The sequence below is a fragment of the Eumetopias jubatus genome, unplaced genomic scaffold (genome assembly GCF_037043125.1).
Source record: "Eumetopias jubatus isolate StellerSeaLion01/CBP00866 unplaced genomic scaffold, mEumJub1_p1.0 scaffold_4, whole genome shotgun sequence".
NCBI lineage: Eukaryota > Metazoa > Chordata > Mammalia > Carnivora > Otariidae > Eumetopias > Eumetopias jubatus.
Window position 1 is genome coordinate 94,743,711 of NW_028274810.1, and position 20,378 is coordinate 94,764,088.

Consider the following 20,378-nt stretch of genomic DNA (forward strand, 5'->3'; position numbering starts at 1 on the left):
CCCCCACTGCCATCCCAGTGGCACTGCCCATCAGCAGGAGGAGGGGTGGAGCCTCCGGGTGGTTAGACCTTGAAGCACTTACCTTGAGAGCATCTTCATGCCATCCACCCAGCGGTCGGCAGACGGGTGGAAAGGGGCAGCTTTGCGTTCCAGGATGGGCATTTCTTCCCGCCTCAACACTTGGGGTTAACAAAGGTAACCCCCAGGCCTGCCCCCACTGTGTCTTGTCCCTCTGACCCCAGAGGTGCCAGCTGCCCACAAGGGGCGACGCCTCTCCCTTCCCTGAGCCTGGAGGCAGTCGCTGTGCTCAAGTGTGTAGACCCAGCCTGCCAGAGGGCCTCGAACCAGAGAAAAATTGAGGTCATCTGAGTCCAGCCTTGTCCCTGCCCCCTTCCCTGCCCAGGTGGGGCAGCCCGACCACAGGAGGCCCAGGGGGTCAACTTTCCATCCTTAGCTGTCATCCCCATCCTCAAAACAAGGCAGCTGCTACCAAGATGCATTCAGAACACCTAGAACTTTAATGGATACTCAGTAACCACTTCTCAGCCAAAGACCATTTTCCGAGGGGGTTTGAACTGGCAGTTGTCAGCCACCCCCTCCGGACACTGACAGACGAGGGTGGCTGGGTATAATTGCTCTCCGGACAGGCAGGGCGTCGGGATGCTGTGGAATGGTGAATACGGGGCTGTTCACGCTCGGGCGGGGCTAGGCCTGGGGCTCAGGCACCATCCTCCACCATTTGAAGGCAAAGGGTACCCGGCGGATGTTGGCACAGGCACAGAAGTCCCCGATTTCAGTCAGGTAGCAGTCGAAGTCATCGATGAAGGTGCACTTGAAGCCCAGGGGCTCTAGCAACTGGCAGATCCTTTCTTCCAGGCAGCAGATGCCCTTGATCTGGGGCCCAAAAGGCTTGGGGATGCCCAGATTCTTGTCCATCACGATCATCTGCAGCTGTCAGAGACAGGATGGGCAAGGCCGAGGTAGGGGTCAGAGCCATGGAAGAAAGCCCCCTCGGTGGTCAGGCTCAACCACACGCAGCAAGCACAAGACAGCTTTCTTGAGGCTGTGCCCCTGCAGACACCACCAGTCAACCTCCACAAAATCCAACTCACTTTTGCTGAACCTTGCCGTGGCCCTGACAGGTTCCAGCAAAACTGAAATCCCGGTCGGGCCACAGTCTGGCTCTGCAGACCTCCCTCGTTCCTTTCTCTACGGCGCCTCTCTCGTTCTGGACAGGAAGTTTCCTAATCGGGGCGCCTCTCCTGGGATGCCCTTCCCCCAAGCTCTGTCAGTTGACTTCTGTCCATTTCTCATTTCTCAAACTCTAGCCTCTCTTCCTCAAACACACTTCCCCCACTGCTACCCACCCCTCCTCCCAGGGCTACGTCGTGCCTGGTCTAGAATTAAAAGCTACCCACGTGTGACTGATGAATGTAGGGCCTGTGTCCCTGGGACTCAGAAGAAGGTAAGCAGTGCCCCCATCTGTGAGGTGGGCATGTAGCATTGCTCCCTCAGGGTTGGGGATGAGCCCAGGGCCTGGCCCATGGTCACTGCTTGGCCAGTCACCCAGCCTGGGACCTGCTGGTCTGCTCCCTGAAGCAGTGTTCCCTAACCAAGGTGGGAGACAAGAGCTTCTATACTTCCCTTCCTCAGGCACCACTGTCCGCTGGGCCTGAGCCTCTAGTCCCTCAGCAGGGAGGTCAGGAGACCAGCTGGAGTTACCAGAACATCCCCCCACCCAGCCCAGCCCCTGCATGCCTCACCAGGTTCGGGAAGTAGGGCCTCGCGAACAATTTTGCCATCTGCTCGTTGGAGGGGACGTTGGTCAGCTGCTCCAAGCAGAAGAGCTGAGGGATGTCAATGATGTCCCTCTCCGCCAGGCCCAGCTCCTCCTTCAGGATGTCACGGTTCAGGTTAATGCACTTCTGTGGGGCAGGAAGGGGGCAGGAAGGGGCCAGGAGACCCAGGGTCATGGCCTGAACAGCCACTGTCTTCAACCCACACCGTGTGCGGGCAGCCTTTCATGGCAGGCCCGCCATCCGATGGAGGGCACACAGTTCCCTTTGGGGGCTGCAGGGGGTGGTGGGCGTAGGGCTCAGAGGAAAGGCCAGGATCCCACAGCTGGTCGGTGCAGGGCAGCTGCCAGTCGTGAGTCTACTGCAACATGGGGGTGGGGGTGGGGGGTCATTTGGCCCTTAGTCCTGGCCGGAGTGGGGGAGCTGGGCCAGGCCGGGCCAGGGCAAGAGGAAGTCCTCTGTGGGCACACTGCTTCCTTCCTTAGGCTAGGAGCCATAAGGTCCCAGGGGGGCAAAGCGGTTGGTGATGTGACCTTGGACAAGTCCTTGCTCTTTTCCAGACCCTGTTCCCCGCTGGAAGTTGGATAAGCTCTTCTGGGAACTCCTAGCCAATGATTCACAACGAGGCTGGAGGTGCTAGGTGGCCCAGAACACGGGTCATGGGCCACTTTAGGAAGCATGGAGACGACCCTGGTCCAAGTCTCCAGAACGTGGAGCTTCTTAGGGGAGTTGCGGGGGGTGGGGGGTCCTCTATTTCCTGGTCAGACACTAGGCAACTTGAGTGGCCCAGAGCATGTCTTTGTGGGTCAGACTTGGGAATCAAACCCAGTTCCCCCTACTCCCCGGCTTAGGTTCACACCTGGGTGCGAACTATCCTAGGCTTCAGGGGGTGATCAAGGATCATAGCATCCTTCGTGATGCTTGGGCCAAGTAGTTGCTCAATAAGGACCTTGTCTAAATTGTCCATGCCTCCCTCCACTTTTTGGAGAAGGTCCCTCACCCCCTTGGCCCCTACCTCTACATAGTTGTTCTGCTTCCTCATGTTTTCATCAGCCAGAAGTTGATTGATGGTGTTGGCCTCCCTCCCTGTAGGCGGAAGGAGAGGGCGGGCAGGATGTAAGGCCAGGGAGCAGTTCCTCCCAGGGCCGGGCCGACTGGGTGCACGGTTGCCCCGGTGACTGACAGGTGATCTGGCCGTCTCCAGAGACCTACCTAGGCCACCTGTCACCTCTGGGGACATCAAGGTCATTAAAGCTCAGGGAGGACTATTGCTGCCCCCAGCCTCTCTGGCCCTGGTAGGAGGGGAGACAGCCTGGAACAGGTTAGCAGGTGACTCCAGCCCCCACTCTCCTCTCCCCTGGGCAGCTCTGTGCATCATGGGACCCAAACCACCCGGTCGCCTCCTACCTGTGACCTTGACTAGGCGTTTTAACTGCATTCCTCAGTTGCTTTGTCTTTAGGACAGGGATGGCCTGCTCAGGCCCTGGCTGAGGTAACAGTCTTCGGCGTGTGGGGTGTGATACTGAGCAGCTGGCGCTCAGTAAATGTCACCTTCTAGAAGTGCTTCTAGAACCCATGTGATTCCTGGGCCCCACCCCAAAGGTGGATTCACCAGGTCCAGTGTGGGGCTGAAATTGTGTGTTTCTGACAAGCCTCTGGGTGACCCTGAAGCCACACTTGGAGGAGCATGGGGTCTAGAGAGCTTCCCAGCACCCCTCCCTGGGTTCCCACGGACTTTCAAACAGAATGACTGTGCCCCAGCCACATGATCTCTGCCTGCCCATGTAGGTTTCCCACAAGGTGCCCAGGGGAGCCCTGAAGTCTAAAAGCCCAGACACTCGACTCCACGTTCCCCGAGTAGGTAGACAGGAGTGTGGGTAGCACCGGGTTTTGCCTCCTCGTCCCCCCACGGAGTCCCCTTCCCATATACTTGGCTGCCCCTCCACCACCCCCAGGACTTCTGGCTGACTGGCTCGGGTGGCCCTAGCATCACCAGAATAGCCCCGAAACAGAAGAGGTTCTCGTGTGCTGTGCGTTAGGCTTTCCTGCTTGCCTGGGACTCTGCGCAGCGGGAAGCACAAAGGGAGACCGGCCCTCTAGAAAGGGCATCTGGGAAAGGAGGAACTGGCTTCTGTTTCTGTGCCAGTGCCAGGGGCTTTGCTCACCATTGGAAAGGAGCTGGTCCTCCCGGACCTCCGCAAACAGAGTCAGGTCGCCGTAGCCCTCCTTCTGTTTCTCCTTGAACAGTCTGTAGCAGGAGCTGGGGCTGGCCAGGAGCAGCCGGAAGCCCTGGGAAACTAGGGTCAGATGCTAGCTTCCCCTCCAGAAGCTTACAAGGGGCTTTACAAGGGGGGAGACCCCTCCCTCTCCAGCCTGCCCCCCCGACCCCCACCGACCTTGTCACCCTCACTCTTGTCCTGCGTGGGGATGAAGCACATGAACTCATCCACGTGGCCGACCATCAGCCAGTCCGAGAAGAGCTCCACCGGGGCCTGGACTCGCTGGGCGTAGAGGAAGTCCCGGAGGGCCTTACCCATGTCTCGGCCCTCCTTGCTAAGGGTAAGACGGAATGAACAGCCCGTGAGCCAACATGGTGCGGGTGGGCCACCACCTGTTCAGTGTCAGGCTCCCTTCAGCTAACTGGCTACTCTTAACCACTGGGCTCAAGGGACTGGTCCATAAAGGATGGGGTGGCTAAGAATCCCTTCCTCTGGCCCAACTCCGGACTGAGCCAAGGGATTCTAGCTCGATCAGCTCTGAACCCTGGGACACAAGTAGCTCTTGGATTTAGATTAACGGCCACCAAGAAGTCCACACACCTTGTAGAGATAAGCTCCTGCTGGTCCCTAGGCCAGCCAAATTTAGCATCCTTCCAATCTGAACCCAGGAATCACCACTCCGAAGGATGAACAGTTCGTCTGCTTTTTCTACCTGTAGTCTCCTAGGACAATCAAAGACTCAAAAATCCTTTCTTGGCAATTTAAAGAAAGGTCCAGGGCAGAAAACCTGCCGAGTCGTGTGGGAGTCAGGTAGGACCCAGTGATCCAGCAGGTCCCTTCAGTTTTAAGAGCTGGCCACCACCTGGCCTCTTGCCTCACCTGGGGTAAAAGCAGCTGCCAATGAGGATCCTGCCTAGGGGGTATTCTTTCCCTTCCACCTTGACAGGTGGGGACACCATCAGGTTCCCAATAGAGTCCATGCTGGCCACCCTGTGGTCCTTGGTGCCTTGGATCATGTAGCCAACGCCTGGGCTCTGGAAGGAGACCCAGTGGGGCAGGGCTGTTAGGAAGGATGGGCTTTAAGCCCCAGTCTTACCCCTGGATCCAGACTCTCAGGTAGATTCCCACACCCCCTGCCCCCACAGCCACTCGGGCCCCCTCCCCCTTGGCACCCCGTCCCTTCTGGGCAGGCGCCAGGCCTGACAGGTTGGATGGGGTTTAGGTCAGCCAAACCGAGCCCCACACCAGGGAGTATTTCATGGGGAAGTCGTCCAGCGTGAGGACCCGAGGGGTGTCAAGGACCAAGGAAAGCGTCTTGTGGGGAGCCTGGGTGTAACAGAAGGCCATCTCATCCTGGAGGGGACAGGAAAAGGAGTTGAGTCACCTTGCGCCGTCGGCTGCTTTCCTGCCCATGTCCAGCTTGCCAGTCACAACGCTCTCTGCACACGGGCCACCTCCAAGGGCGGGGGCGGGGGCTGGGCAACAGGACCCCCTTCTGCCCACTCCTGCTCAGCCCCTGAAACTCAGCTCAGGCATCTCCTTCTTTGGGGCTTTTCCAGACCTGTTCTCCTATGCGTCACGTTTAAAACCTGGGTCACCTAGCTTCTCTTCCTTCTCTTCCCTTCAGCGCCCCGTCCACAAACAAGTCTTGGTGGTTTAGGTTGCAGGGGGACTCCTCTCTGGCACCATTCGGGGGAAGCCACCGTGCTCTTCCCCAAATTACCGCACCCCCCTGCAGCCAGTGCACCTTGATTCTTGCCCCTTCCTAAGACTAGTTCTCTAGTTCTCAGCCAGAGGGGGCTTTTTAAAACCTAAATCAGAACATTTAACTCTCACTGAACCTTTCAATGTCATCCCACCTCATTGTGAACTTGTTTCTATTCCTTACCTTGGCTTAAAAGAGCCCTAATATTCAATCTGGCTCTTTTCCTCCCTCTGGCTTTTCTGCTCTGATCTGGCCACACCAGCCCTTCTCTTCTTCAGATCCTCCAAGTAAACCCCCACATTAGGATCTCCACGTCAGCTGTGCCTCTACCCAAAGAGCTCTGATGTCTAAGGTAGCACCTGCCCCCCAATCTTTGTACAGCCAGCTCAGTTTCCTGAATTTGAAGCTTTTCCTGACCACCCAAAACGGCCTCGTTTGGGCTAGAGACTCACTATGGCATCTTGCTTTCACAGCACGGAGAGCCCCGTGTCCTTGCTAGAGCAGGAGCACGATCCGTCCCATTGTCCTGTAGCTCTAGTACTTAGATGGTGGCCAGGGTATGGTCCTCACTCAGCTACTTGTGGAGAGGAGAGCACCAGACTTCAGGGCTCTGCCAGGTCCGGCTGGTAGAGCCAGAAGGCAAAGGTGCCAGACCTGTTAGCACCTGGGTGTTCTGTGGTCTCGAACACACACAGTCCAGAAGGGGAAGAAGCTGGACTCTAAGCTATCCCTTAGTGGCTAGGATTTGGGCAAGCCATTCCATCTGAGCCTCTACTGAAGGTCTAGAAACAGACACCTCTAGTTAGTCGGAGCTTTGCTGGGCAGGTTGAGCGGACACATGGAGCTGGTCAGATGTACCACCTGCAAAGTCTCCCGGCCCCTCCCCCAGCAGGTGGGTTTTCCCCAGGTGGGAAGTTACCTGGAGCCACCTGCCCAGGCGGTTGGGGTCCTCGTAGACAGATGCCACCTGGCTGTTACTCTTTTCGCTCAGCTCCATCACTGTGTTCACAAAACCCTGGACCTGCAGCTCTCTGCCATGGGAGAGAAGCCAACTCTGGGGAGGCCTTCAAGGCTCCCTCCACCCTGGTCATGGCCTTACTCTTCCAGGGGCAGGGGGCACCTCCTTCTGGCGAGGCGAGATCATGTCCCCGGCCCCAAGGTAAGCAGAGCTGCTGTCCCCTTCTTGCACTACCTCCAAGATCTCCATCTGGCAGCCGGTTCCAACACCTCCAGGCCTGGCTCTGCCCCCCCCCCCCCCCCCCCCCCCCGTCGCTGGGACCTCTGGTCCTCAGCTGCTCTCATCCCCATCTTTCCCGTTCTTGGCCCGTCTCCTCACTCGGCTTCAGTTCTCCCCTCGCCCCTATGCTTGGGCTGACTCGCTTGGCAGAACCCCAACCCTGGTTAGCCCGGTCCCACATTTCTTCTTCCCTAGAACTCAAGTTACTGGAAATAGTTGGAGAAAAGCCCCTGGGGACAACCGGAACTGGTCCTTGGCACCGACAGCCGTCCGCCTCTCAGGTCCCTCGTCCCCATGCTCTGCTCTCCCTCCTGGAGCCGCAGATGAGCAGTCCTCGTACCTAACGGGACCTATGGACACGTCCTACCAGCTTGGTTCCTGGAGCTGCCTTTCCCCTCCTCTCAGATTCTTCCTGCTCTGCTGGATCATTCCATCAGCATCATTCTCAGCTTCCTACCTTAAAAAACAGCCTTCCCTTGGCCCCATACCCCTTTCTTGCTTCCTATTTCTTTGGAGTTTTGCAATGTACTGCCTTCCCGTTCATCTTTCCATGCTTCCAAAGCCACCATGCAGGATTTCTTGCTGCACAGCGAGTGGCCTCCATCTTGCCAAACCCAATGGGCATCTCGTTCTCCTCTTGGGGTTTCACACAGCTGGCCCCTCACCTGGCCCCCCTCTCCCTTAACCTATGGGTCTCCACTCTCCTGGTTTTTAATCGAACCTCCTCTCCCTTCTTGGTTGTGTTAAATCACCCCACAGCTCACTGCTCAGCTACCTTCCCTGTGTGCACTAGTCCTCAGATGAGCATGGCTAGGCCTGTGGCTTTGAACATCCTCCACCTGCCAGGGGCACCCAGACTCATCTCGAGCTTCCCAACTGTCCATTGAGCCCCAGAAGTTTAGAGACCCAGTGGATGCCCAGCTTTAAGTCACCAGGGCCAAAGCAATGACTACCAAGTCAGCAACGGCACCACCATTCACCTTCCTGTGGACCCCAAACCCAGGGGACAGTCTTGTCTCCTTATAGCCCATGCATCAGCTCCCCTGGGTCGGGGGGGGGGCGGCGCGGAGGTCTGCCTTCAGCACACCCCTGAATCTAACATCTGTGCTCCCACCCCCTGGCCTGTGCCACTATGTCCAGCTCGCACCATTGCAGTAGCTAAACTGGGTCCTGCCTTCCACTTGTGCCCCTGGTTTTCCAGGTGGCCAGAGTGCTTATACAGATGGGACCCTCAATGGCTTCCCACAGGTTTTACCAGCCAGGGTCCTTTGTGCCCTTCTCCATAGGTGTGTGGCCACCTGGCTTCCCTGCAGCTGAGAGTGGCTGTCTGCCGGCCATGAGCACATGAGAACTGGTTCAGGAGACTTCTAGACCTCAGCAGGGACGCATGACAGCTCTGCCCGACTTCGACTCCTCCTCTTTCCTGGGGCGTGGACATACCTGGGCCGAGCCTCCGTCACAAAGACGGAGCTGCCACCCCAGGGAAAGGCGTTAGCACAAGACAGAGGAGTCAGGGCCCCTCTGTGACCGAACAATGCAACCTCCTACCTGTGGGCATCTAGGGGGGAGGACGGGGACTTCAAACCACTGCATCTGGGGTCTGTTACAGCCCCGAGGCCCCGGGGCCTTGGTCCTGCCTTCGTCTTCTTGCTCCTGCCTGCTCGTTCCCGGCTCTCTGGGCCTCCCTGCTGTCCCTGGCGCACGTGCCTGTCTTTACCTTTCCATCCTGCACCCTGCTTTCCAGCACTGGCCACTACCTGGAGCCATGCTGTCGTCCACCTCCCCATGAGAGCAGGAGGGGGACGGTCACATTCACTGCTCCGTCCCCAGCACTGTACACATTTAGACAGGACTCCAAGCAAGAACTATCTTGGGGATAGGACTAGACAGTTCAGGCAACAGAAGCTCATGCTGCATGGGGAGAAGTCTCGTGATCTCAACCACCGCCTCCTGCCCTGCAGACGGACAGAATACCAGGAAGGACCCGGCGCAGGCAGCCCGAGGGTCTTTTACCTGCACAGGTAGACCTCCAGAGGCATCTGGGTGCTGGGAGTAAAGATGCAAGGGGCCACCCGGAACACTACCGTGTCCTTGAACACCAGGGTCTCTGGAATTGACTGCAGTGTCACACAGGGTCCCGTCAGCAAGCTGCTTCCACGTCCCCTCCCCCTCCCCAGCCCTCCAGCTGTTCAGCTCTGCCCGCCTCTGGGCCCTCCCCATCCTCTGCCAGGTGCTCTCCCACAGGGTGGCACAGGACCCCAGCTCTACCCGCAGCAAGCCTGGTCTTCCCCCCCGCCCCGTCCCTGTGCCGCGTGAGAGAGGCTTCCTCCCCACATGGCCCCTGGCCCCAGGGCAGCTGGTCTACCTGGGGGACATACCGGGTCTTGCGATTCTTCCACCAGGGAGACAGAGTAGGAGATGAGGCCCGAGAAGTCGGCAGATGGGAACTCCATGGCTTCAACGTAGAAGGTTTCCTTCAGGTGGTTCTCAAGGGGGGCGAACGCATAGGTGTGCTGGCCAGGCCCCAGCAGCACCTCAAAGGTGCTTGAGCTGTTTCCTGAGGACAGAAGGGATGGGCCAGCTCCTGACGTGGCCTGGTGCCCGTCTCCACATCGGATGGTGGGGGTGCCAGCTCGTTCCTCCCAACAGAAGCCAGGTTCAGAGCTCCAGCAGAGCAGGACCCAAGCTGGCTTTTCTGTCCCCGTATTTCTGGATACTTAGGGCTTAGGGGACAATTAAGCATTTGTTCCCAAACAAGGGCCAGAGCTCACGAACGCTGTTCAAAGACCTATCCCACATCAAGGGCCGGGGCTCGGATGAAGATGCCGGCCTTCAAGGCTCTCAGTCCAGGGTGAAGGCCTGAGGCAGGTGGTTCTACCCTTGGACCAGCTTTGGGGAAGAAATCCTCAAAAGCCTCAAAGGTGAGAGAGCTGCAGAGTTGGGCTTGGCAGCCTCATCTGTAAAACCAGACCCTGCTCGAGTAAGTGCTAGGGAGGAGTCCGTGGGAATGGCCTGTTGGCCAAGGTAGGCCTCGGAGCATTTCCTGGGAAGCTCAGGAAAGTTCCTATCGCTGTTCGGAGCCTAGCACCTTCGGGTTTCATGGGTTGTGAAATAGAAAACAATGCACAGGAAAGAAGTTGGCCACACCCCGCGGTTGTCTCTAGTTAATTCAATCTCAGATCTGTTCGCCCTCCATTTGCAGAGATCGTCCTGACCCGAGGCCACCAAGCTTCCCACCTGACCTTCCGGCCACTCTGCTTGTCCTTCCGACCCATTCCTGGTGTGGCCGCCCTGCCCTGATGGCAGCTACTCCTCCTTAGAGCCTCTAGAAGGACGCCAAGTCTAGGAGACCCCAGTCTAGGTTTCCCTGGGCCACCAAGGCCCTGAACCATCTGGGCACCGCATCCTCTGCAGAGCGCTCTGGTACCCAAGCAGCCAGAGGAACCACCATGCTGAAAGACCCCACTTTAGGAGTGGACCAAACCTCAGCTGCCGTCACCACCACTCAGGAACACTGTTGTCACACTGCCGTCCCTTAGCGCCTCCGCTTCTCGGGTCCTCCCAGGGGCATGTTCTCCTCCCTAGTTTCCTCCTCTGAGAGGCGCTTCCTCACCTCCACCTGATCACGCCCCCTGCATAGATGTGCCGTGTCTGTCCATCTCCAGTCACTTCCCCTCCCTTCCAGCCCCCCGGTCACCACCTCCACACAGTTCCCTTTATGGCAGAATCCTCCCACATGCACGTCCACGGTCTGCCCACTTCGCTTCCAGCCCCGCGTCCTTACCAAATTCATGAATGACCAGCATTTTGAAAACCGAGACGTTATCACAGATTTGATCAGCCTAGCAACAGCATCTGCCATGGCCGATCATGGCCCTCACTTTCCTTTGTTTCTAGAACTTCCTCTGGCTTTCTATTTCTCTGGAAATCTCCCCTCAGACTCCTTTGCTATGTCTTACAGAACAGTGTTCTCAAACTTTAGCCTGCTTCAGAATCACCTGGAGGGCTTGTGAAAACACAGTGTACTGTGTGTCCCTGCCCTTTAAAATTTTTAACTTATAAAAAATAAACTCTACCCTCAACGTGTGACTTGAACTCAACCCCAGTCAAGAATGCCATGCTCTACAAGTTAAACCAGCCAGGCACCTGGTTGCCCTGTATTCTTGACTTTAGTTTTTATTTTTAAGGGACATCTGGGTGGCTCAGTCTGTTAAGCATCCAACTCTTGATCTCAGCTCATGATCTCTGGGTCATGTGCTCGGGCCTCACATTGGGCTCCACACTGGGCATGGAGCCTACTTAAATTTTATTTTTATGTAATCTCTACATCCAACATGGGGCTCTAATTCAAGATCCCGAGATCAAGAGTCCAATGCTCTTCTGACGGAGCTGGCCAGGCACCCCTAAGTTTTTCGTTTCGTTTTTGAGTACAAAACCTGACAGTTTGTTATGAGTGACGAGCTACAACATCTTTAGCAAGCTACACAAGTCACTGCCTCCACTATTGGTACCCAACAGGCCACACTGGGCTAGAGCCCATCCTCGTGGCTGAACCAGGCTTAGACCCATGGGTCTAAGGCTCAGTCCCAGCCTACATGTGGAAGGACCACATACAGCCAACCTGGGCTGCCTCTCGCGGCTGGTCCCACCTCACTTCCAAGTTCAGCTGTGGTCTGCAGAAGAGATGGAGAAGACTGAGCGAGGGCCCCTGAGCACCAGGTGAGGGAAGCAGCCGAGGCAAGTTCTCCAGTGCTGGAGACTGGGAGATGGTCAATCTATAGCAGAGCCTTCCCTAGTCGCCCAACTAAAGCTGAACTTGGGTTTTAAGAGAAGGGAGCATGGCACATTTCTCCAGAAACAACGTTCAACCTCGATTTGAAGAATTTAGAGGCACGGAATACTAAGCCAGGTTACATGAAAAACTTGTTCATTCAAGGACATTTTGCTGGACACTTCTACCTCCACTTTCCAAACCAGCAGCCCTTGCGCCTTTATCTATAGAACAGGAACGTGCACCTGCCTTCCAGGTTGGTAGGGCTACAGATGGGCGGGTGCGGTGTGGTGCCTCGCACAGCTGCCACGCCACCCCCTTGGCTTCCGAGTTCTGGAAACTCAATCTAGTGGGGCCTTGTAGAGGAGTGAAGATGGCCCCTTCTGGCAGGGGTAATTGGGAGAAGAGCTTAGCTTGTCTGTGTAAGGCCATGGCTTCAGCCAGTATGCGTTTCTTCTCTCCCAGCCGTGAAAATCCTGCAGGACAGGCACTGTCGTCATCCCTACTGGGGAAGTGGTTGGAAGTACAGAGACTCACCCACATGTACAGGCTCAGTCTGTGGAGGTGGCAGCCAGAGTGTCCCAGGGACACAAGCGTGGCCCCACCAGGCCCCCACCTGCAGCCCCAGGTCCCAGCAGGCCTCCGACAGGGTCCCTGCTGGGAACGACACGTGGCCACAGCGCCCCCCCCCCCGCCCAACGCTTTGGAAGAGTAAGCGAAGCTGGAGTTGGTGCAAGAAACTCACTTTGGGGCCGGTAGATTCTGGCCTTCTCTGCCTCTTCCTCCGAGGTGTGGAGAATCAGTCGATACTTCTTTAAAGCGCAGCCGGGCCCTTGAACATTCAGGGTCATCTGAGACAGATTCTTTATTTCTGGGCAAAAGATAAGGTAAAGGTTCGGGGGCCTCCGAAGGCCAGCACTGAGGAGTGGTAGGGCCAGGGGATGGGGCTCCTATATCGGGGCCCTGGAGTGCCCTCTGCCTCCTGCTCTGGCCCAGCTCTGCAACAGGTCTCTGCTACCTGCTTCCCCACGTGGCCACAGGCAACTTGCCATCTCTGGGGTCTGCTAGGAGTTAGGACGGCACTCACCCCATACAGCTGGGGGCAGTGCACAGCCCTACAAACACTGAGAACAGGGCCTGGCACGGTCTGCCCAGAGAGGGTCCCCCTCCAGCCTTGGTGTGAACCAGGGCATCCCTTTATACTGCTAAGGCCCAGAACCTTGGTCCCAACCACAAGGGAGGACCAGATCCAAGACTGCTCTTGCCTAAGACAGTCAGGGTTCCTGGCCCAGGTCACAAGAGGGTTTTTAGGAAGTTGTTTGCAACTCCCTCATGTTTAGCCTTCTCAACTACTTTGTGAAGCCAGCTAGATCATCCCCATTTTACAGATGGCAAAACAAGACCAGGGGAGTTAACACACTCAAGTCCATAGCTAGGATAGAAGTTCATTACCGGACACCAGGACCCACAGTGTGCCCTCTTCCTAGTTATAAGCTTCAAGCCTCTGACAAGAGACTTTAGGCTCAGAGCGGGGACACCTCAGCCTGGAATCCATGTTCGCTGAGGGGTGTGGCAGCAAAGCCCCAGGGAGAGGTAGACCCCAGGGAAAAAAGCAGCAATAGTCCCAGGACAGTGGCCAGTCCTTACCTTCTGGAAAGAACACCTTCGTGGTCTTCTTGTCTACAATCTGGCCCTTGTCAGCAGGGCTGCAGTTCACAAGCAGGATGGCACCCCAACCACTGGGACCCCAGACCCAGTTTTTCTGCAAAGACAACAGGAATGTTGACTCAGGAAGAAGCCAGGGAAATCCTGCTTTCCAGATGCTACCCCGCATCAGGAGCAGAGCCGAAGTCTTCTCCAGGGTGACAGGGACCTCTTGGGGAACTCAAGCACTTAGAAGAAGCAGGCAATGTCAGGGCAGTGGGTGGAGAGGCAGGGAAAAAGCTTGGTGCTGGTCCTAGCTCCCTGCCTGGTTTCAGTGCTGGGGCAGCAGGGACGGAGGCAAGCGGGAGGAGACCCGTCCCACGCAGGGAGCCTGTTCTGGTTGACCGCACAACCAGCCTGGGATGGGGACCTAGTGTCACCAGACATTTTAGTTTCTTCTGAAAGAGCTAGACACGGACTTTATCAGTTCTGATTGTATTGGAGCTGTTGGACTTCAAAGACACTATGTAAGCCAGTTTGTGGGCCCACGCCCTTCCCTGGGCAGCCTCACCTTAGCCTGCTTGTCACCTGTCATCTCGACCCGCCCGCTGCGGTAGATGTCCACGTCCAGGGAGACCACTGAAACAAGAGGGAAAGTTTCCACCACCCAGACCTGCTGGACGGAGCCTCGAAGCGCCAGGTAATCCCAACGGTGCCCAAAGCTGGGATCAGGGATGCCCAGCCTCTCAGGCATGCTGTCAGCTTAGAAGAAAGTTCCTCCGAGGCAGACTGCTTCTCTGAGCAAGCTTGGAGAGGACCAAGTATCCGCGCGTCTCCCCCAACCCCCTCGGAGTTCACAAACCAAGTCCACTGGGGTCCTGATGCCATCTCTAAGCTCTAAGACTCAGGAAGGGCTCAGTCCACGGCAATCCCAAGCCTCTTAGAGCTGAAGGATCCGGGCTCTGCCCAAGTATCCTCAGAGGCTCCTCTTTCAGTCTCTACGCTCCACCTTCCACTCCTCCCCACCACACACTGACCACCACGCGGCTCTGCCCTGGTTTCATTTTTGTTCATAGAGCTTGTCACCTGATGTGCTCCATCCCAACTGGAATGCCAGGCCCAGAGGAACAGACCACAGTCACTGCGTGTACTTTGCCCCTGGCACGGATGCTCAGGGACCAGATCCCTGCTATGAACCAGGTATAGTTCTAGGTCCTAGGGATACGGCAGCGTGCTAGACAGTCCCAGTCTTCTTCAATCTTAGGGAGGACAGTGTCAGAGCACACACACCACATGCAACAGTGGCGAGGGGTCAAGAAATAAGCAAAATGCATATTGTTTCCGATGGTAAAAGTGCCGTGGAAAACCAGGAAGGAGATGGGGCGGGTTGTTTCAGTTCTAGACGATCGGAGGAGTCTTCGGAAGAGTTGAAATATGAACAGAGGCCGGAAGGAGGCAGAAAAGGGATCAGTGTTAATATTTGGGGTAAAAGCAATTAGAACAGGAAGTGCAAGGTGGCAAGGTCAAGGGTCCAGAGGCCAGCGTGCCCAGAGCAGAATGAGCACGGAGAAGAGAAACAGGCCACGGGGCAGAGATAGACCAGCTCATTTAGGTTTTGTGGGTAAAAGGGACACCAGCTTTAATCCAAGTATGCAGAAGCATTGGAAGGCTCTAATCCAAGGAGACGTTATCAGATATCCTTCTAAAGACATACTGCTCTGGGATCCAGGTCAGGAGTGGACGGTGGAACAGTAAGGACACAGCAGGGACCCCCACCCCCCACCCCCACCGAGGGAACCTGTGCAGTGACCCAGGTAAGAGGATGATGGCTCGGACCAGCTGAGAGCATCAGTGTGGCTTGTGGCTGGATTCCAGCCAACTTTGAGGAAACAGCAACAAGACCTATGGATTGATGTGGGTGGGGGGAGAGGGAAGAGGGACACCCGGCGTTTAGGCCTGACCAGCTAGAAGGGTGGACCACGGTCCACGACAATGGGCAGACCATCAGGAAGGAAGGCGCTGGAGGAAAAGAAAACCAATTCGGGTCCTCCTACTCTGCCACCATCTTCCCCAGAAGGAGAACCCGTTCCCTTTGGGTTATATTAAAGACTGAAATGTTGGTTAGACACCGAAGAAATCACACTGGGTTAGCAGATACCCAAGGTTGTGGGAGATGCCTGGCTGGAAGAGTTTGGGCGAGTCCTCTGGCTGCAGAGCCACAGGCCCACTGCCTGAGCTTGAAGCACTTCTACCAGGCTGGGTGGTGGGTGGGGGATGAAGGATCCAGCAAAGGCACCCAAGAAGGAACAGCCGGCTAGGTAGAAGGAAAACTGGGTGCAGGGTCCCTGAAAGGTTTCAGGTAAAATGGGTCCAGAAAGGGTGAGCAGCTGTATTAAACACTGCTGCCAGGTCAAGGCAGGGGAAGCCGAGGACCAGTGGGCTTAGGGACCTCCATAAGGGCAGTGCTCCTGGTGGGGTCTGACTTGAGATGGTACCAGAGAAAGGGAAGAGAAACGGAGGGTGCAGAGTTAGGGGAGGAGGGCTCGAAGGCAATCCAGAATCAGGTTTAAGAGAGCAGAGGTTGTTTGTTCCCTAAGAGACTAGGCAACATAACGTGCTCCTCTTAAAGGAAGAGAGGTTCCGGCTTGTTCTGGAATGATCCAGAAAAGGAGTGGGGGGGGGGTAGTGGCTCCCTACATCAGTAAGTTGCCGAAGGAAGTCTCTGAATGAGTGAGAGGGGACAGGATCTAATGTGAGAAGGTTAACTCTGCACCAGACACACCACCAGTGGAGAGGTGGCCGAACGCAGGTGGGGCTGAGCGTAGGTGGGCAGGACAACAGGCGCTCAGGGAAGTTCCCACGCCCGCTCTCAGGGAACGGGGCCAGCAGCGAGTGAGGACGGCAGAGAAGGCACCGGGAACGGGCATGTTGCGGGGAGTCCATCCAGGACCCGGGAGGTAGATTCCAGGGAGAGCCCCTCAGCTGCTCTGGCTGCTACAGCGCCCGCGCCCTCCTCCCGGGGTGTGAGCACTCACCAATACCAGTGAGGCAGAGCACAGCCGTGACCATGGGGACGTCCTCGTCGGGCAGATGGTACGAGACCAAAACCTGTAGAGATAGCAGCCAGCACCCATGGGAGTGGAGGGCAGGGGGGCAGGCACAGGACCTTGGGTTAAGTACCCACCTCCGACCATTGGACTTTGGCCTCACATTACAGCTTCTGAGCTTCCGATGTCTGACTGAGCTGGGGCAGGGTCCTCCACGTGGAGGCCTGACTACAACCCTCCCAGGTGGGCTCTACCCTAAGGGCAGAGAGAGATCAAGGCACTTGCCCTGTGTCATTCAACCAGAAAGGGGTGGCACGAGCTTTAAGATCCAGGCTGTCTGGCTCTAGAGGTCAAGATTTAGACTGGGCTACACATCCTCCCTACTCTTCCCCCGCATTCCTCGGATCCCGCCCGTTGCCCCAGAGATGGGCAGTGGGGAAGCAGGGGCTCCCAATGGTTCAACTGCTCACTCAAAAGCAAGTAGGACAGCTGGGGTGGGGCCTGGAATCAGAACGCAGTCTTTCCTGGGTCATGCACCAAATCTGCTTCCAGACGGCCTCTATACATTAGACAAAGACCTGCCCTTCAGCCACTTGGCCTGGACCACAAAGCCTTCATCACAAACCAGAGAACTAGCCAGCAGCTGGGGCCATGCTCTCATGCATGTGATCCACCACCTCTTCCTAAATGGAAACTTCTGTCCTCCAAGGCCCAGCGCAGCCCTCAGTGGGCCACTCCTGACCGTGCTGGAGGCTGAGCCCCAGGCAAAGCACACCTCTCAGGTCTCTGGGCTCAGCCAGGATGCATCACAGCTGCAAATCTTCCCTGTGAGCTATGCAGCGCTTAAGTGTTCTACCTGCCTCCAGGGGAGGTGCCTGCTCTGGGCAGGGTGCAGCATGGGGTGTGTTCTACCCAGCTGTCACCTGCCAATCACCAGCAGACTATTCCAGCAAGTTCTGCTGACCGAGTGCCCTAGTCCTGAACGGGCCTCCGTGTTCTCACCCCCACTTCACGTTGGAGTCGGCGGGAGAGCTGAGCCACAGAAGCCAGGGGCCCACCCCGGAGGCTGACTTAATTGGCAGGAGGCGTGGTCCGGGTGCTGAGTGCTACAGAGTCCCTGGTGGTTCCAATCACCCCGTATGAGCCATCAGCTGCGACCACAGAACCACCACCGCCGCCGCCAAACTCAGGAGCCGGCTTTCCAAGGAGGTCACCCTCCCCGCCACCACCGGTGCCCCACTAGGGAGACAGCTTGCCCAGGGGAAGAACACGGCCTTGGGCTCAAATCCTAGATCTGACCCACTCTAGCCATGCCATCCAGGTTGAGAGAGGTCATTCTGTGCCTCAGTTTCCACATATGTAAGATGGGGGTAAGGCTGACCTCTTGAACCAGAACTCCAGATACCCAGTACACAGCATAATGCACTTACTACACGTTCGCTCTTCAGTTTCCTTAAGATCTTCACACCCCCCCTGAAGACCAGCCTTGGTCAAAAAGCCCATCCGAGTTTTCCTGCTAAGACCCTTGAGCCAGACTTGAAAAGCAGCTTGTTGTGAAGCTAGGCCGGAGGCGTGGTCAGGAGCACAGGGAGGACACAGACGTGCTGGAGCTTGAGTCCTGGCTCTGCTGATCAATCCCTCCCTCCCTGCCTGCTTCTTTGTGTCCTGGGGTCATGGAGCAACCCCCTCACAGTTTGGGTGCGAGCACTGAACGTCAGGCAAAACACCTGCATGTTTCACAGACTCGGGGCCCAGGAAACACCATCTTTCGGGAGGAGATTCCCCCTCACCCCCCACGCCCAGGCTTACCTTGTCACTATCGATGGCGGAGCTGGGGGAGGTCATCTTCACCAGCACGTCTATGGGATGCGACAGAGGCCACCGGGGCGGGGCGGCCTCCTCCCCGCTCACTGCTGGGACCGTGTTGGGGATATCCACCAAGACCCCAGGAGAGCCACTGACCGTGAACGATGTGCACTTCTCCGGGGCACACCTGGTTGGCCCGACGAGGAGACAGACTTTAGGGCACAAGAGTCTCCCGTTCTCGGCGCACAGGGCAGCCGGCTTGGTGGGGGACGGGCCCTGACCGTGGCTCTCCTTAGGGTGTTGAGGCAGAGGCCGGCTGTTCAGGGCAGGTTTGCGGCCCTCACACAACTTCAGCCTCACTCCTACCTTCCTCCACTCCAAGGACCCCGTGTCCTTCCCCCCCCCCACCCCAGCTCTAGTCCCGAGCCTTCCCTCCCCGCAAGGCTCCAGAAGTTACCAAATCTACATCTTATTTGTGAGCCCATGGAGGAAGGATCCCCGTAGGGGAAGAAATAGGACCCGGGCCTCGGGAGGTCCGTGCAGTGACCCTGGGGAAGACCCGGCCTCAGGAGCAAGTCAGCCCCCCTCCCCCCCATTAAGGCTCCATTTTACAGGAGCCCCTCTCCCTTAATCCTCATGGCCTCCTAGAGAGCCAGCCTCGCCCCCATCTCACCGGTAGGAGGGCAGGATCGGCAAGGCACTTGTTTCTCTAAGGTCCCTTAGCCCACACAGGGCAGAGGCAGGATTTAGGTCAGAATCCTGCAGGGTCAGGACTGGGAGGCCCTTAGAGACCCAAACAATTCTCCTGGAGATGAGGCAGGAGCCAAAGATGCAGAGAAGGGAGGTGACCCCTGGCCCCCACGTAACCTAGGGGCAACCCCAGTATGGGAACCAGGTGCCAGCCTCCCTGCTCAGCCCCGCCCCCCCGCCAGCCCCGGCAGAGCCCCCAGCCCCTCACCCATTGAGATCCAAGCAGATTTCCGTGCCCAGCACACACAGGGCATGGACGGGGCTGTCCAGGGACAGGTGGATGACACTCTGGAAAGACATAGCTCGGCCCTCCGAGCTGACTACCTTCAGACCCGCGCAACGACCCTGACTCAGCACAGCAACCTCAAATAACGCCAGGGCTCACCTGCGCCCTCCCCTCTTACGGGCTCAGGGCCTCCCCAGCCCCACCCCCTTGTTAAGGAGGCTTCAGCAGCTGTCCAGGTGTGGCTGATTTTCTCCACTGAGACTTGCTGGGGTGGGGGTAAGGGGGTGGTGCGGAGGAGCAGGTGGGGCCCGAGCCCCGTGGTCACTAATCTATCAGGCAGCTAGTTCCCGCAGATCCAGGGCATCTGAGGCTGGCTGCTTAGGTCTCTGGCCTTCAGCTGGGAGCAAGAAAGACTCTGGGGAGCTGGTGCCGGGGGCGCTGGGCAACCTGGTCATGACACTGTAGGATGGACTCGGCTGGAAGGTGCTGTCAGGAGCACATATCCGCAGGGCGTATGTGGGGTGGTGGTCAGGAGGGCAGCGTGTGGCAGCATTGCCGGGCACTGGGGCCTCAGTGCTTCTAGAAAATTGCTGAGCTGAGCCGGGCAAAGTGCTGGACCAGTGGTCCTCAATGGGTGGTGGTTGCAAAAAGGATCAGGAGGCTTGTTACCATTATAGACTCCTGGGCCTGGCAGGTCTGGGGTGTGGTCCAGGAACCTGAGTCCCATCCTCAGGTGACTGGGGGACACTCCTTGTCCACAGTGGTGGCATCAGCTCCCAGAGGGGGCATGGCAAGTGTTGGTGGAATGAATGAACCGAGGAGCCCCTGCTGAGCCCAGTTCGCCAGCTGCTTCCCATCGTCCCTGAGCTCACTGGGCAAAGAAATGAGAACAGCTCCAGCCCAGGGGACTCGCCAGCTAATTTTAAAGCAGTGTTCATGTTATGGTTTAAAGTGAGGGTTTATGGTTATTCTTGAACAGGTACCACGTTCACATGGTTCCAAGTTCAAAAGGGGCTTGCGACAGTGTCCCTCCTGCTTGCTCTGTTTCTCACCCACCCAGTTCCTTCTGGAGGCGGTCAGTGGTATCCGTTTCTTCTGTGTCTTTCCATATAAACGCAATGCACGACCAAGCAAGCATGTATGCATATCCTCCCCTCCTTCTTATCTTTATGTAAGT

General features: G+C 57.1%; 1 protein-coding gene across 2 annotated transcripts; it reads right to left on the minus strand.

Annotated features, from left to right (window-relative positions):
* Nucleotides 1–495: 495 nt before the first annotated feature.
* PADI6 (peptidyl arginine deiminase 6) lies at nt 496–19,275 on the minus strand. 2 transcript variants are annotated; one of them, XM_028108605.2, is made up of 16 exons: nt 19,184–19,275; nt 18,229–18,412; nt 16,408–16,480; nt 13,944–14,011; nt 13,376–13,490; nt 12,474–12,599; nt 9,336–9,514; nt 8,971–9,074; nt 6,640–6,751; nt 5,261–5,368; nt 4,895–5,049; nt 4,193–4,349; nt 3,962–4,085; nt 2,812–2,882; nt 1,764–1,925; nt 496–951 (listed from the first exon to the last, which is right to left on the minus strand). In XM_028108605.2, the coding sequence occupies exons 1-16, from the start codon at nt 19,273–19,275 to the stop codon at nt 706–708; spliced, it is 2,076 nt and encodes a 691-aa protein (XP_027964406.1). In that variant the 3' UTR covers nt 496–705. The 2 variants fall into 2 exon arrangements, 1 of the variants encoding a protein (XP_027964406.1); XR_003610199.2 differs by lacking the exons at nt 1,764–1,925; nt 2,812–2,882; nt 3,962–4,085; ... (10 more) ...; nt 18,229–18,412; nt 19,184–19,275 and adding an exon at nt 1,113–1,332 and having other exon boundaries at nt 844–951.
* Between the last annotated feature and the right edge of the window lie 1,103 nt (nt 19,276–20,378).